Below are 15,597 nucleotides of genomic sequence, written 5' to 3'. Positions count from 1 at the left end.
TTAAGGTGGACATTTTTTTTATTTTACGGCATGCAAATACATGTCAAGTACTGCAAACTTTTTTTTGTATTAATTCTCCCTCAAACACTGAAAAACCACGATTCGCTAAAGTCTGTGACCAGCCCCAAAACTAATTTATCTCTTCACTTCAGTGCTACAGCAAACACACACACATACGCACACACACACAGAATTCACTCTGCTATTCCAGGCTAAATCACAAGGCCAACCCCATCCCTCAAACCGCCCCACCCCAAAAAATACAGACCGTACGGTCTAAGCTTTCCCATGTAAATCCTATTCCTATAACACAAAAGGGAAAAACAATACAATCTGGAAATTTTAAACGGAACTAAATGGAATAGAATTCATCCCACCCACCCTGAAATATATCCATTTCATTTTACAGATTTTTTAAATTATATTTTTTAAATAGAAGCTGAGAATGCACCATTAAAAATGAGCATTAAATCCATCATAGCGATGGTGTCTGCTTTATTATACATGATGGGTGTACACCATCTTTTATCTCATTTACATTTCAATCGAACAATAGATTTGCAAAGAAAATGTCTAATACAGACGTAAAAATATTCACACTTGAGCTTCACAATCGGTTGTACAATTGACAAACAGGCCTCTTTTCCCAAACTTTCTAGGCTAAGCAAGTTTATAAAATGTTAATCAACTCAACAAGAAAAAAGTGGTATTTTTTTTCCTTTTAAACTTCCAGGGAAAAGAATATGCAGTATACAGTATAAATGCAAATAGCAGATACTGCAAGCTAAACCACAATACTCCGGAGTGGCTGTACAGTGGGTGTGTGCAGTACAAAGAAAAGCCACGCATGTTGTATCACAACTACAGTATAATGTATTTGTCTGCCCAAAAAAGGAAAATGCATGCATTCCCATGCCTTGGACTAAATAACCGAGGATTACTCTGGGTAAATGTGGATGGGGGGGGGTCTGTGCAAATATACTTTGCCCTGTTTTCTGGCACTTATAAATGCAGCCAGAATTCATTTAATTTCAAACTCTGTCAAGTATATAAAGTGTCCATTAAAAGCTTTACAAAAGCATGTTGTGTGCGGATAATAATAATAATTATTTTTTTACTTTTTCACTGCAGGTGGGGGCGGTGGGGGGAGATTGTTCAGCAATTTTGCCTCACCCCATTTTAGCCATCCCCTTATCGTACGGAGTGTTGAGTCCTGAATGTACCACTTTGCCAGCAAAGCACTGCACTGTGACTCTCCGCAGCATCAAGGAAGTGGCCGCCAGATGCTCAGACTGGGGAAAACGACTCCACCCCCACAACCATGCCCTGCCCATCTCTTATTGTGTTCCTTATTTGCAAGTCCAGTCCCTAAATTTAGAGGAACTTCCTAAATATAGGAAGCTTGAAAACAAATATATACCACAGATAGTGAGTGTCCTTTTAAAATCTTTCTGCGGGGAGCACGCACTCAGATTTAACCTTTGCAAAGTAGGACAGCGTAATAAATATTGGGGAAAAGATATCCGCTCACAAAATCGGACCACAGAACTACCAGCAATATCTTCTCTTCCTTCCGCATGAAAAACCCAGTGAGCACCGCCATCCCGGACACAGCTAAGGTGTGTGGAGTTCTGTAATTGTTGTTTACAGATAAAGACAATATTTATAACAACAGGCCTGGGTTTCTTTCTTTAAAAAAAAAAAAGATTACAAGCACACTATCTAGACTACTTTGCCATGCACAGTTCTTTGTGCTCCCCCCCAGACTCAGCCGTCAGTTGCCCTTCTTTGAAAACAATGCATCCAGCAAAGGACAGGACCACCAAGGCCAGCATGGACAACGGTGCTCAGCTGGGTTTCTCACATCTGATGGATAATGGAGACCATCGGCCAGGACGAGGCACCACCAGGCAAAAGTGTCCATTACGCACCAGCATGGCAGCAAAGGGCCGGGCCAAACCTCTTCCTTCACGATTCTGATATACTCCCCCAGGACACAGGCCAGACTGCGACCCTTCCTCACTACTCCAAGTGAGGAGTACTCCACTACTCTGCTCTTCTACAAACAGCATCAACTAAAGCTTGCATTAATACCTAGCTCAGTATTTGATTCCAGATCTGAAGCACTGAGTCAAAAGGACTGGTTGAGGCGGGCGGAGGGGGTTTCCATGTTGCCAGGAATCCTAATTTAAAGATTTTTTGATGGCGTAATTGTATGCGTGTGTTGTGCAGAATCTTTTTTTGCATTTATCTTTAGTAATGCCACCTCCTCAGTGAGGAGCTGCCCTCCCCTTGGCAGACCTAGTTTTCTAAAGTCAGAGCTCTAGTAATGATCCCTTTGGCTGCCCTAAGTTCACCGCTCTGCATCCAGACACACAGGCAAACCGGTTTGTGCAGTTTCCGGAGATCAGATTTTGTCAAATGCAACACCGAGCCGGGAGGACGGCCGTTACACGGCAGCAGCATGAAGCTTGGAGAGAACGATGGCACAGAGTTTTAAAGTTCAGCTGGTTTCTTGGTTCTGCCATTCTCTGTCTCGAAGCAGAGCTCCAGAAGAGACTCTTCCTGTGAAATGTGTGGCCCTTTCTACAAAGCCACCGTACTATGGGAGCCCTCCGGCAAATAAAGGAAAAAGGAGATCATTCTGAGACAAGCTGGTAAAAGGACAGCAGAAATGGGCTTTTGAACAGCAGGCCACTGAACAAGTGGACAAAGTTCTGTAAACACTTTATTATTATTTTTGAGCCCCTTCCTCCAGCAGAGCATAACCAAGGTCTTAAAAAAAGAAAAACTCGCATTTTTAAAACCAAGAAGCTAAAAGTCAAACACACAAGATCTGTTTAGGTCTTATATATTCACCCTCAGGTTGTACTGAAGATGCCTGGCGGCGTTCTGCTTAACAGAGAGGCTGTTTCCCTGAGGGCAAAAATAAGGCTCTCTCAAACCTCTCTATTTTTTTCCTATTTTTGTAACAAAATAGCAATTAGTTTTTTTCTTCCTAAGAAAAATTACATCCCCTTCGACATGGAAGATCTCACTGTTTAAATATCCATGTAAAAGAGAGATCGTTTTGCATATATACCTATATCTACCTATATTTGAAGTTACATGGAGCACAAAAGAAACTTTTTGGAAGCATTTCAAATGTAATGTATAATTTCATATATACAGAATTGCCCAGCTAGACTGAGAGCACAAGAGCTGCATATTGACAGCTGCATATTCCACATCAACATAACAGTCACGAGTTAAAATGTACAGGTACTTTAAAAATCTGAATTTCCAGCTGCCTCGTTTGTCTTTACTGCAGTAGTGGAGGTGGCAATGGGAGAATGAGAAATAGTCACAGGAAATTAAGAGAAGGGATTTGACTCCCAGCATCATAAACAGCTCTTTGCACCTTAGTATTAAACAAGCGGGCAAAATCTCTCGCAACATTGCTGAAATGACCAAAACAAGCCAATCCGTGGATTTTTCAGTTAAATATTTACAACATAATTTTTTGTCATGACCTTTTAAAGTCAGGAGAGAGATTTTAAAAAATTGATCCACGTTAGATCTGTAACCCTCAGAGAAAAGCCTGTCTCTGCTTTCTCGCCCCTGAAGTGTGCACAAGATAGTTATATTAAAAAAAGGAAAGAAAAAAGGGCCGATCCCACACACAGAGCAGCAACCTGGATGTTAACAGCTCTGTTTCGCCAGTAACATGATCGTCTTTTTGTTTTCTTTTAAAGCCATTTGCAAGCAGGTCGAGCCCTTGTGTACAGTACACCCTGGAGAAAGTGCTGCTTGGCTAAAATATTCCAGTACAATTTTCAGAGTAAACAACTTCACAGAAGTTAATTAACAAACACTTAAAAAAAGGAGAGAGAGAAATGTAAAACAAACCAAAAACTAAAAAATAAAATAAAATCCCAAAACACATAAAAAGACACAGATGACAAGAAATGAGAAGTTATCTTGCCAGAAAGAAAAAGAAAAGACGGATAAAATGCTAGCTTACTGGGGAAGGTATTCTTATTTTAGCAGATGGTTCCCTACTGTAAGTATTTTTTAAATCACATCTTAAAGAGGACATATTTATTCATTGCTCTGGACAAGCTCAACTAAAGCTCTATTATTAATAAGTGTTCAAGGGCTTGTCAGAGTTAATTAGTAATAAACCTAAATACTAAATTCTCAGTAATACGATAACCAATGCAACGTCATGGGTGTCTAAAGAACTGCTAATCAATTATTATTATTATTTAAAAGTACAGCAATAGCAATACTGTGATGTTAGTCAGTGCAAACACGACAGACAATATAGCTTTTCGCAGGGAATAATTAGTGAAGCTCCGGGCACCTGGGGATTCTGTCGAGGGACCCACGACTCAGCACCCTCAGAATGAGTGCATTGTGTCGTCGAAAAGGAACATAGTGATTCTACTTACAACTTGGAGCAATTAAGGACCGAGTACGTAAGCGGAAAGACGCAGGCACTTGGTTTTGCAATCTAGAATTTGCACACAGGCAAGTCACTCGATATATGGAAATATCAAGTTCTAAAGCGGAAGAGGGTGGGGCTGAACAGAGGGGAAGAGGCAAGTGACGCCCTGCTGCATATAATGCAGCAGCGCAAAGCCAAAAACGAAGGGAAAAAGGACGCGTCTCAACCCTGAATTAAAAAACATACGTTAAGGAGATCCCCGGCCCCTCTCTTTCTCACACACGCTATTTCATGCAAAGTTCCACAGCTGAAGGAACAAGCAACTGCAACCAGATGCAAATTCCTCTCTCATGAAACGAAGACAAGGCAAAGCAAGTTAGTCTTACTTCCGTGAGTCACATCACCCAAGGATCGGCTGGCTCCAAAAACTTGTACATTTTCCCAGAGAAGCCATCGCAGAACAAGAATGGCTCAGCTGTCACCCCTACAAGCTCATTGTAAAAAGCTGATTTTAAGCTTAAACAAAACCATGTCCAGATTCCAAACCACTTGTGGAAAATGAACACCTCCTAAAGACTAGCACAACTGGTGTTGTTTTTCCTTTCCTTAGCCAGAATGCTAACATGGATGTCTTACAAATGACCCCAATAGTATTTTCTTTTTTTAAAAAAAAATACACACATATCAACTGTAAATGCTTCCTTAGCATGGTCATAAGCTCAAAAGCAGAACACCTCTCAGCTGTTCACCATCTTGCCATTGACAACTGGCCTCAAAAAGTCGCTTTTCCCTTCCACCATGACGTGAGCTGGTTTGAGGACGAGGCTGCCCGTATTGGCAGAGGTTGTGATGGGCAGGGAGGTTGTGTTGCTCACGGAGGACGCAATTGGCTGGCTGAAGCAGGAAGTCACTGGCAGGACTATTTTCTGCTTCTCCCTGATGGGGGCAGGGGGGGGGGGAGAGGTGGGGAGAGGGGGGAAGAAAAGAAAACCCCACATCACAATTGAAAACAGAAGGCTGGATTTACAATAATTTCACAGGGACTCAAGACGGTAATCCAAGGATAGGCGTGCTGCCCTCCAGATGTTTTGGATTACGACTCCCATCAGCTAGCACGGTCAGAGATTATCGGATCTGCATTCCAAAACATCTGGAGGGCACCGCGGGTTGCCTGCCCCGGTTGTAATCAGAGGAACAGTGAATTATTAACAGCCCCTTTCAGAGAGTTGTGTACCACTCAGAAGGGATGAGATAAATGCGGCAAGGAGAACATGATAGTGTGGCCTGTAAATACATAAAAAGGTTTGTGAAAGGAATGTTTGTTCACTCCTTTGAGAGTAGTACACGATCTGACTTCAAATTAGAGGAAACGGAGCGGGCTGCACAAAAAGTGTGTCAGATGCATGGGTGCCGGGGCCGCTTACGGATGTCTCGGCGACCTAGGATTTACCCAACCCTGGTGATCACCTCTACCCAGGCCAGCCCAGGGAGGCTGTAGAAACACTCAGGTTTAGGTATGCATCTTTCTGGGATGCTTCAGCTGATAGACAACCCAGCCCCTGACACAGGGTTGGATTTGACAGTTCGCTGGGCCAGCTTGTTTGCGGTTTCTAGAAATCTATCAATCATCCGCATTTTGGTGAAAAACATGCCACCTCCCAGGTTACACAGAGCTCTTCATCAGGTAGGCATAGGCAAACCAACTGAAACTGAAACCCAACATTACCAAGGTAATGGTGGTTAGCAGACCTTGTGGATCAGGAGTAAGAAACCCAGAGCCCTTTCAGAAGCTTAGGAATCCAACTCCTATCAGCCCCAGCCAGTCTGGCAAGGGATTATGGGAGTTGGATTCCAACTCATCTGGGGGACACCAGGTTGCTTAACCCTGTTGTAGATTACAAGATGTGCCTGCATACACACACACACAGAGCCAGCACTGTGACCTAACAACAGTTCTGGCTGAGCAGCTGTGAGGTGAAAGAAAGTAGGGACCAAACATGAGATATGTCTACTTTTGTAAGTAGACCAGCCAAGACAGGAAGCGGGGGAGGAAATTCTCCAAGACTCTCCAGGAGTCAGGGAGGAATCTTCTCAGGAGCTTATCGAACAGGAGGCCCAGGCTCAGAGATCCCCCTCCCAGTCCCTGGGAATTCTGTCAGGGGGAGAGGGGACTATGGAATTGACAGATCCCAGATTTCAGAGGAGATGCGAGGGGGTCCGCTAGACTAGCCACAAGGCAGAGGTTACAGCTTGAAGACCCTCCCTGAAGGTCCAGTAAAAAACCTGTGGGGCACAGTGGGAAACCATCCATTTAGTTGATAGGCAACTGCCTTGCTTTGTTAAGCTAATTAAGCTTTGCTCCTAGAGGTCACTCTCTCTTAGAAGAGAGCTCCTACCCTTCAGGCGTGAAGAGGTATCTATTTACTGAATAAAGCTTTTTGTGGCTTGCGCATCAGACCTCTTTATTGTCTGGTATCTCGGAGGACGGGCTTGGAATCATGACCAGAAAACCAACACATGCCAAGGAAGTTGCTGGAGAGGGGAGGATAAAACAGAGGCTCCTGGTGACTGAAGCCTTTTAGCCTAAGGGCAAAACTGTTGTTGTTGTCGTGGTCTAACACTCACAGAATAGCAAGGTCTTCACCTAAGCTGGGTCTCTTCTGCTGCCTGGGGTCCTTCTGGGGATGCTCCAGAGGATGGCCGTTCTCCAGGGGAGACCCGTTGAAGAGATGATCGTCTCGTTCGCCAATCCCAAGCTGCAGGCCCAGAATTTCCTGGAAGAGGGCAGAGGAGGAGGAACACAGAAGTCCAGCCTTGATAAGGGGCAGTGACCACTCTACCAAAATGCCAACAGCCACTCCCCCTAAGCCTCCTTTTTTCCGAGCTAAACAATCCCAGCTGTTGTAACCTTCCCTCCATGGGGAGATGCTCCGGACCCTGGATCATCTTAGTTGCCCTTTCCTGCCCTTTTTACAGCTCACACACAGACACATTCAGTGAATGAAGGGAGTATATTTTTGTACTTCAATTTGCTCTCCCTGCCCATCAGGCTCATCAGCATCAAGGGCTGAAAGTTCCAATTCAATGTCTCGATCCGGCTTTGGGTCTGCACCATCCTCGGTATAGTCTGCCTGCAGAGCAGGAAAGGAGAGAGAGAAAGAGAAAGCATTAGGTTTTAAAAGGATGGGTAGAACTCCAGGGCAAAGGCATGGCGTGGAGAGGTCTCTGCACACCTCTAAAAGGCATCGGGAGGAGCAGCTGCTATTTCTACATCCACACCACATTGGGGGATAAGGTCAACAGGAAGTTCATATCCTCAGCTGCAGGCGGAGACTCACCGCCTCTTGAAATGACAGCCATGCAAGCCAGCGAATCAGACACTGTCTTTAATTTTTAAGACGTGCCATAAGCATTTATGCCCTGCCCTGATCATAAAAAAGAGAACTTTTGAAAAAGTGTGTGGGGAGAGGAGCCAATCAGCACCTCACTCAGAACTGCCAGTATCATATTGCCTTTATACAAACCTATGGTGTGACCACACTGGTCACTGCACTTAAAAAAAGAGATCATAGAGCTGGAAAAGGGCAGAAAAGGGCAACTAAAATGATTCAGGGGCTGGAGCATCTCCCCTAGGAGGGAAGGTTACAACAGCTGGGATTGTTTAGCTTGGAAAAAAGGAGGCTGAGGGGAGACAGGACAGAGGTGTACAAAATGATGCAGCGTGCGGAGAATGGGGATGGGGAGACATTTTTCTCCCTCCCCCATAATACTAGAACCCAATGGGGGTCACCCCATGAAGCTGATTGATGGGAGATCCAGGACAGATCAACGGAAGGACTTCTTCACACAGCGCAGAGTTAAACTATGGAATTCACAACCACAAGATGTCGTGATGGCCACCCATTTGGATGGCTTCAAAAGGGGTTGGATAAATTCCTGGAGGACAAGAAGGCTGTCGAGGGCTACTAGCCCTTATCAGAGGCTCACTGCCTCTGATACCTCCAGTATCAGAGGCAGTGAGCCTATATACACCTGTTGCTGGGGAACATGGGTGTGTGGTTGGCCTCTGTGTGAATAGAATGCTGGACTAGATGGACCCTTGGTCTGATCCCGTAGGGCTTCTCTTATGTTCTTCAGGAGCTGATTGGCTCAAACAGTTTCAAACGGGGGAAAACCATTTCCATTTGCCCCTGCCCCAGAGGAGAGCAGGTAGCGAGGGAGACCTCCGAAAGGGCCATCCCTGCTCCACAAATGGAACATCTGTTCCAAGCCTCAGAATCAGGATGTCACTGAGTTCGCCCCCTCCGTAAAACTCATCAACTCTCTCTTAGATGAATGGGGCTCCAGCGCAGCAGCAGCGAAACAGCACTCGTCCACCCGCCCGCCAGGGTCACCTCTACCACTAACACACCAAGCGCCCAACCACGTTACCTCGCCATTCCTCAGATCGATTTCTTTGCTTAAGAGGTTTAAGCTGAGGTGGCTGCCTTCATTCAAGGAGCTCCATTTCTGCTGTGTGGCGAGCGCGTTTGCCTCTCTCTGAAGCAGCAATGAGTTACTTTTGGCCTACGCGGAAGATGAGACAGAAAGCAGCAACGGATCAGGCAGGCTACCGCTGTCAGTGGACACCCCTTCCCCATGTGCTGGGCGTAAACACAAACATCCAAATCCTTTGCCGTGGAGCTCTCCCAAGTCATGCCAAGCAGACGAGTCGGCACTCTGCAAATCCTCCATCCCAAAGATTTCATAGAAAAGATAAAAGTTGCTGTGACAGCCGTACCTGCTGCAGTTCTATGCTCAGTAGATCTCTGGCGCTAGAATGCTTTCTGGGAGCAGATACGTCAGTAACGATAAACCGGTCCCTTTAAAGAGAGGAGAGGCAGGGTTGACGGTTACTCCTCACACGGGGCAGAGAATGATACCTCTCCCCACAACACACACACCCCCAATTAAATACGCTGCTCCTATTTTACCTGACAGGGGTCAGTGCAGAATGCCAGGAAATCTCCATGTGCACTAGACTCGAGGGTCGGCTCTGCCATCGCACCATGTGAGGAAATGCTTTCTCAAAAACCCACCTTGTCATGAGCCCAGCCCCGGAGAAGTCAAAGTGCAAAACAACTGCTTTTACTATGCAAGCTACAGTCAGATCAGCAGTGACTTGGGTTACAATTGGAATCCATGAACTGCAGCCAAGTACTAAAGATGTCTAGACATCTTTACTTAATGCAGGACCAGTTAGGCTGCAAGCAACTTCCTTTTGTTAATGCCCTGCGTCGTCTCTTCAACAAGCTGAGTGGCTGGTTAAGCTCCTCCCTTAGGGCGAGTCTTTCCAGAGGGACCTTTCCTGGGCAGCCAACCTTTTGAAAGGTCTCACAGGTTGACTTTGCTCCTGTCCCTTAGCCCGACGTCTCACAGTGGGATCTTGAATTTCTAACCCCTTCTCATGCTCCAGCTCTGGCATTCCCAAGGGTGAGGAGGAAGATGACCCTGGTGGCTAGTTTACAACAGATTAGTTTGCATCTGGACAAGCTCCCCTCCGGGACTGTGAGTCTCCTTGCAACCTTGGCGCTTCAGCAAAACTTTCCACCTTCTCCACCTCTGAATCAGTTCCCATGCTTCTTCGGGGTGCCTCTGTAGAGGTCCCTACACACCCTGACTCTGAGAAACCTGGCAAAGTTGCTGTGGACTTACGTGCTGACTGCTGCACCTAGCTTCTCCTGTTTGGACGGGCAAGGGACCAGGGGAGGCAGAGCTGAGGTTCTGCACAGCCTGCAGGTCCCCCGTGACTGACACAAACCTCCCCCCAAATGGCACCCACGTTCCCAAAAAGCTCCAGCAGCTGGAGCGCCGCTTGCCTACCGTTCCATGAAAGGCGCTGAGGGTGTCGAATCCGAACTGTAGGAACTCCACCTGGAATCAACGGTGCTGACGTAAGGGATATAATCTGCGACAGGCAAAAGGGAGAAACTCAGGCGAGGCCAGGAAGAACCCTGCGAGAGAGAATTCGCCCCGTGGGCGACCTCCTCCAACCCCGTCCAAGGCCGGAAACGAGACCTGACCTGACATGCTGATTGGCTTCGTAGCACTTCCTTGGGAAGCAGTGGCTTGGATCGGGTCCGTGGTGTGGTACCCCGTGCGCGAGGACCGGGAGATGGCACCCCATTTGGAGATGATGGGCCCGTCGCCAAATGGGATAATGGGGTCTTCCTCCTTCGCCCGTCTTTGCATTTCAAAGAGATGCACCCGCCGTTTCATGTCCCCGCTGTCCAAATCCTGCGTAGAATTGAGGGGGAAAGGAGGGCTCACAGGTCTGGCCCGCATGTTGACTGGGATGGGGAGACACTCATTTGCAAGTCCCACGCGAACGTAACGGTTGTGGTCTCCAGAACACTTTTCCAAATGATGCTTTGCCTCTTAGCACGGCGTTCCAAGCGATGGAGCCTGGCGGCTCTGATGCCAGTGGGATGGGTGAATCCGCTCCGGATTTCAGCCGGAGCCAGTCAAAATTCTAAAGGAGCTCTCCACAGTGCTTGGATCGCTCCTTTAGAGTTCTGACCAGCTCTGACTGAAACCCGGCGCGGATTCACCCGTCCCACTGGCATCGGAGCCGCCGGCCTCCACCGCGTGCAAATGTTCTCTCCGTAACCCTTCCCGTGGCTTTCCCCAGCCAGGTGAGGTTAAGAGAATCCCTTGGTAGAACAACAACGAAGAGCCTTCAGGAGAGGCATTTCAACATAGTAGAATGGCGCGGGGACGGCACAAAAGTCTAACAAATTTACTCTGGCTAAGTCCACTTCCTCAGATGCGTGAGGCGCAGCGGTGGAGACCGTCAGCCCCAGTGGGCAAATGCAGCATTCCTGGGGTCCCAAGATGGTCACCCCCCCTTCCCCACCTCTTTTTCCCTGACCGCCAACTGCTTGGCCATTGCTGGCTTTTGTGCACTTCCCACTACCCCCATTCTGCTAGACTGAAGCGCCTCTCCGAAGGTTGAGTTACAGGCTGTGAAAGCTTCCAGATAAAATCAGCTGGTGTGGGGTTCTGGGCCCCATTCCCTTCGCCTTCAGCCCTCCCCTTCTCCGAAATTCAATCCGGCCCTGAGGCTGAAAGAGGTTTCCCACTCCAGTTGTAGTATTATCTGGAGTTTTTGTGGTAAATATACCCTGCACATGGTTGCACAGGGGGTGGCACTATAAACAGTGAGGTCAGAGGGGAAATTAAATGCAGAAAAGACGGACAGCGACAATCACATTAACAACTATTTCCAGGTGAGCACCTGCGCTAGTCTGTTGCAGCGAAAACAACCCCCAGTCCTTTGACATCTCAAAGACCGACAGATTTAAATGCAACTTCTGTGGGCAAGCTTACAGCAAAGCAAATTTGCTAGTCCTTAAGACGTGTAGTGGAGACGCGGAAGGCTATTATAATCTTTGGGGTGTGTGTGTGTGTGCTCCTTTCGTGCCTAGATCACTTTTGAGGGCTGGGTTCTTTAAAGGAGTCAGCTACGCTTTTTCTTGCTATTATTCTTCACAGTTAGCTATCTGTCTGAGATGGTATGTCTTTGGAATTTACTGTTTACCTTTAGGCCGTCCTTGGCGGGAACTCAAGGTTGACCGCCTGTTAAGGGAGTATCTGGGATGGTCACATAGTTATCTATGCTGGCTACTCACCTGATGGAACGCCTCTCCCGACATGAACCTACCCATACACTGCACTCAACATCTAAGGTCCTCCTCCGAGTGCCTACTCCGAGGGAAGCTCGGAGGATGGCAACAAGGGAGAGGGCCTTTTCGGTGGTGGCCCTCCCGACCATGGAATGATCTCCCCGACGAGGCTCGCCTGGCATCAACACTGTTATCTTTTAGGCGCCAGGTCAAGACTTTTCTCTTCTCCCAGGCATTTTACACCATTTAACAATGCTAAGTTGTTTTTTAACGGACCCCCAGAACTGTTGTTTTTAAATGGATACTGTTTTTTTTATACTGTTGTTCTTATGTTTTAAATTTTGTATACTTTTAATGTTTACTGTTTTTAACTTTTGTAAACTGCCCAGAGAGCTTCGGCTATGGGGCGGTATATAAATGTAACAAATAAATAAATAAATCTGGCTTTGGAAGAATGTATAAACATAGCCAAAGCAACTGGAGTACAACCCAAACATGGGAGTGATTACTGTCAGCATAATGGTCTATAAGTCCCTGGGAGATGCCCAATAGAGAACCTCAGTGTAGACCTGGTCCGCAAAAACCCTGTGGCGGACTCTGGGATCTGTCAATTCCGATGCTCTCTCCCCCTCCGACAAAGACTGAGTTCCGTGGGGAGGGGAGGGGGATTCTGAGCCTGGGCCTCCTGTTTGATAAGCTCCTGGGAAGATTCCTCCTTGACTCCTGGAGAGTCTTGGAGAATTCCCCATCCCACCCTGCTTCCTGTCTTGGCTGGTCTACTTCTTCTTCTTCAGGCTCAGAATCCGATTCGGGATACACACCAGGGAGACGGGGCCTAATCCTAACAGTCGTTTATTCTCAATGTATGAAAATGTGTAGCCTTCACACATTAGTGTGTTCATTGTGTCTGAAGACTAAAGGAACCACTGCCCCTTGGCAACACAAGATACCACAACACTCCTGGTTGTGTTTATATTATTAACATTGGCCATTCACAAAACACAAAAGCTTCCTGGCATTAGGTAAACCAATTGACACATGCAGCGTGACTTAAAACAACTTTCATCCGGATTCAAGCCTTTGCTGATAGAACTGAAACTTATGATCAATTGTAACTCAGTCGTCTCTTGCTCGAACCTCCCTCTGGGATTTCTTTGCTCACAATGGCCGATTTTGAGGTCCGCAAACTGCTTTGTGCCAAGAGGTTCCAAGAAATCCCTTGGCTAGCACCAGCTCTGAGGCTGCCTGCCGCAACGGACCTGTCTCAAAAAGCAAAGCTGCCTTACCAGGAGCACCGTGCCGGAATTGGCAAGGACGTCCTTGGGCTCCGACTCGATGGCGCTGATGCAGGAGCTGATGGTGCCGCAGGACCAGGGCGAGTAGTGAGAGAGCCGGTCGTCCTCGTACTTGCCGCTGCCCAAGTCCCTCGGGCTCTCGCAGAACTGCAGGGGAAAAACACCCGGAAAGATCGGGACCAATCTCACAGGCCGCTTTCTAGCGCAAGGCGTGCAAAGTTAGGACAGGGTGCTTTGCAGAGGAAGAGAATCAAAAAGAGAAGCTAGTCCTCTGCCCCGAGGGAGCTTACAGTGCGGGAAAAGCAGGTGGGAATAAGGAATAAATATGAGTAGAGGCAGTTGCATTTACCAGCCTGGTGCCCTTCAAATGCGCTGGATGACCTTCCACCATTCTCAGCCAATAAGATCAACGGCATGCTGGCTGGGAATGATGGGTGTTGCAGTTCAACAAATCTAGAGGGCAACAGGGAGGGGAACGCCGGACCAAAGCCTTTTTCTCCCACTGTGGGGGAGCTCAACCGGCTAAGTGAGGCCCCGAGTGGGAGATTTCGTTTCACTCAATCCCATGTGGCTCCTATGAAAAATAAAATGAAATTGGGGACTGAAAGAGGGTGTTCAATTCCATGCTTTCCCCACCCAAATCTAAATTTGGGGGCATGGGGGAAAGAGATTAAGATTGGAATGGGTCAGAACACCCTCCTTCTAAAGGGCCAGGTTCCTGAGCCTCAAAGCAGCCATGAGCTACGCAGGATTAAAAACAAAAGCTGCAGTCGGTCCTATAGTGAGGGAGGACGGGATCCGGAGGGCCACATGTTGGCTACCGCTGGCCTAAGCCTTTCAGGAAGGACATGAAGAGACAGAGTGTGTGTGTGTACGCGAGCAACATTCCATGCGCAAGGGGCATCAAGAGAACTGATGGGGCAAGAGCTCTCTTCCTCCCACGCACCCTAGAACCTCTGGCACCTCACCTCTGTGCTGAAGTCCACGCTGAAGAGAGGGGAAGGTGGTGGCGGAGACTGCGTGGCTCCGGGAAGTGCAGAGGGTGGCATGAGAGGTGCTTTCTGCGTGTGGCATGGAGCCCATTGCTCCGGCTTCCTTCTCAGCGGGTCGTCGTGAGCGGCCTTCACGTGGCTGCAAGGCTCCTAAGACGCATGTTTTAAGGACGGGTCAGAACCAACCAACACATCAAATGCAGGCATGAACTGCTGAACGACTGGCACAAGGGAGGAGATGGGAAGAAGGCCCAAACTCCAAGTTGGCTGAACCACGTGGCAACGGACAAAGTCAGAAATCCACACACAGGTGTGTGCGAGGATTCAAGCCTGTAACTGGAAGCAGAAAGTCTATCTGCCACTGAGGGAGCCAACCACGTGAAGCCTGGTCTCTTCAGCAAGGAAACCCCTAGCAGTAGGGCCAGAGCCGGGGCCCTATAAGGCAAGGATAGGCAACGTGGCACCAATGCGCCCCTGGACACCTTCCCTGGCACCCACCAAGGAGCCTTACCCCTCGCACTTAAAAATAAATAAATAAATAAATAAATAACACATTTTGCCATGAAATAGGTTTCTGTTGGGTGCTGAAGACTGTGGGTTCAAAGGGGTTGTTTAGTGCATGGGGACTTCGATTCCACCTCTGCCTTGTACTCAGTTTTTGGGGAAGTTGACGCCGTTGGCCACGCCCCCATGGAAGCCATTTTGTGGTGGTGCCCGGGGAAGTTTCTCAGCCAGAAATGTTGCCTACTCCTGCTATACGCGGTCCATGTTTAAGCTTGCTCGCTGTTGCTCCCTGTGTTGGCCACAGGCTGCCTTACCTTCGTTCACCTCTGCCTCGTCTGACCCTTGTTTATATAGTACGAAAATATGATCAGTCCCTCTTTGGCCCAAGGTGTACACCAGGGATGGGCAGAAGGTACATGGGATCTACCGGTAGATATCCAGGAAATTTCCAGTAGATCAGCAAGCGTTTCCAATGGTTCAAGAGCAGTGACCACAAAAAGGCTTATTTTGCTCCTAAACTGGGCTGCTAAAATCAAGGCAGCTGGGGGAGGGGGAAGGGGAGGAACAGGAGTAGATTTGAGTGTGAAAAGATCTCTGTCAGGCTTCAGTTCTGGAACTATAAAGAAATTCCTGGTGGGAGCACATTCTGCAAGTCTATGTCCACCAGCTTAACAGTCTTCCAGAATTTAAGAAAGCCATAAAGACGGATCTCT

General features: G+C 47.7%; 1 protein-coding gene across 3 annotated transcripts in view; it reads right to left on the bottom strand.

Moving 5' to 3' along the window:
* Positions 1-15,597, bottom strand: part of RC3H2 (ring finger and CCCH-type domains 2) — a 42,522-nt gene continuing 26,925 nt past the window's right edge. For 2 of the 3 annotated variants that reach the window (XM_063144888.1, XM_063144886.1), the window contains 9 exons: positions 14,357-14,530; positions 13,380-13,535; positions 10,492-10,705; positions 10,292-10,376; positions 9,210-9,291; positions 8,861-8,995; positions 7,453-7,560; positions 7,055-7,203; positions 1-5,365 (listed from right to left, as the gene is read on the bottom strand). In XM_063144888.1, coding sequence (XP_063000958.1) covers positions 5,167-5,365; positions 7,055-7,203; positions 7,453-7,560; positions 8,861-8,995; positions 9,210-9,291; positions 10,292-10,376; positions 10,492-10,705; positions 13,380-13,535; positions 14,357-14,530 — 1,302 coding nt within the window. In that variant the 3' untranslated portion in view covers positions 1-5,166. The remainder of the gene's footprint in view (positions 5,366-7,054; positions 7,204-7,452; positions 7,561-8,860; positions 8,996-9,209; positions 9,292-10,291; positions 10,377-10,491; positions 10,706-13,379; positions 13,536-14,356; positions 14,531-15,597) is intronic. The other variant, XM_063144889.1, reaches the window with a different exon arrangement.

Source organism: Elgaria multicarinata, chromosome 19 (genome assembly GCF_023053635.1).
Source record: "Elgaria multicarinata webbii isolate HBS135686 ecotype San Diego chromosome 19, rElgMul1.1.pri, whole genome shotgun sequence".
Lineage (NCBI taxonomy): Eukaryota > Metazoa > Chordata > Lepidosauria > Squamata > Anguidae > Elgaria > Elgaria multicarinata.
Note: the sequence above shows the minus strand (reverse complement) of the source record. Positions and strands in the feature narration are given on the sequence as shown.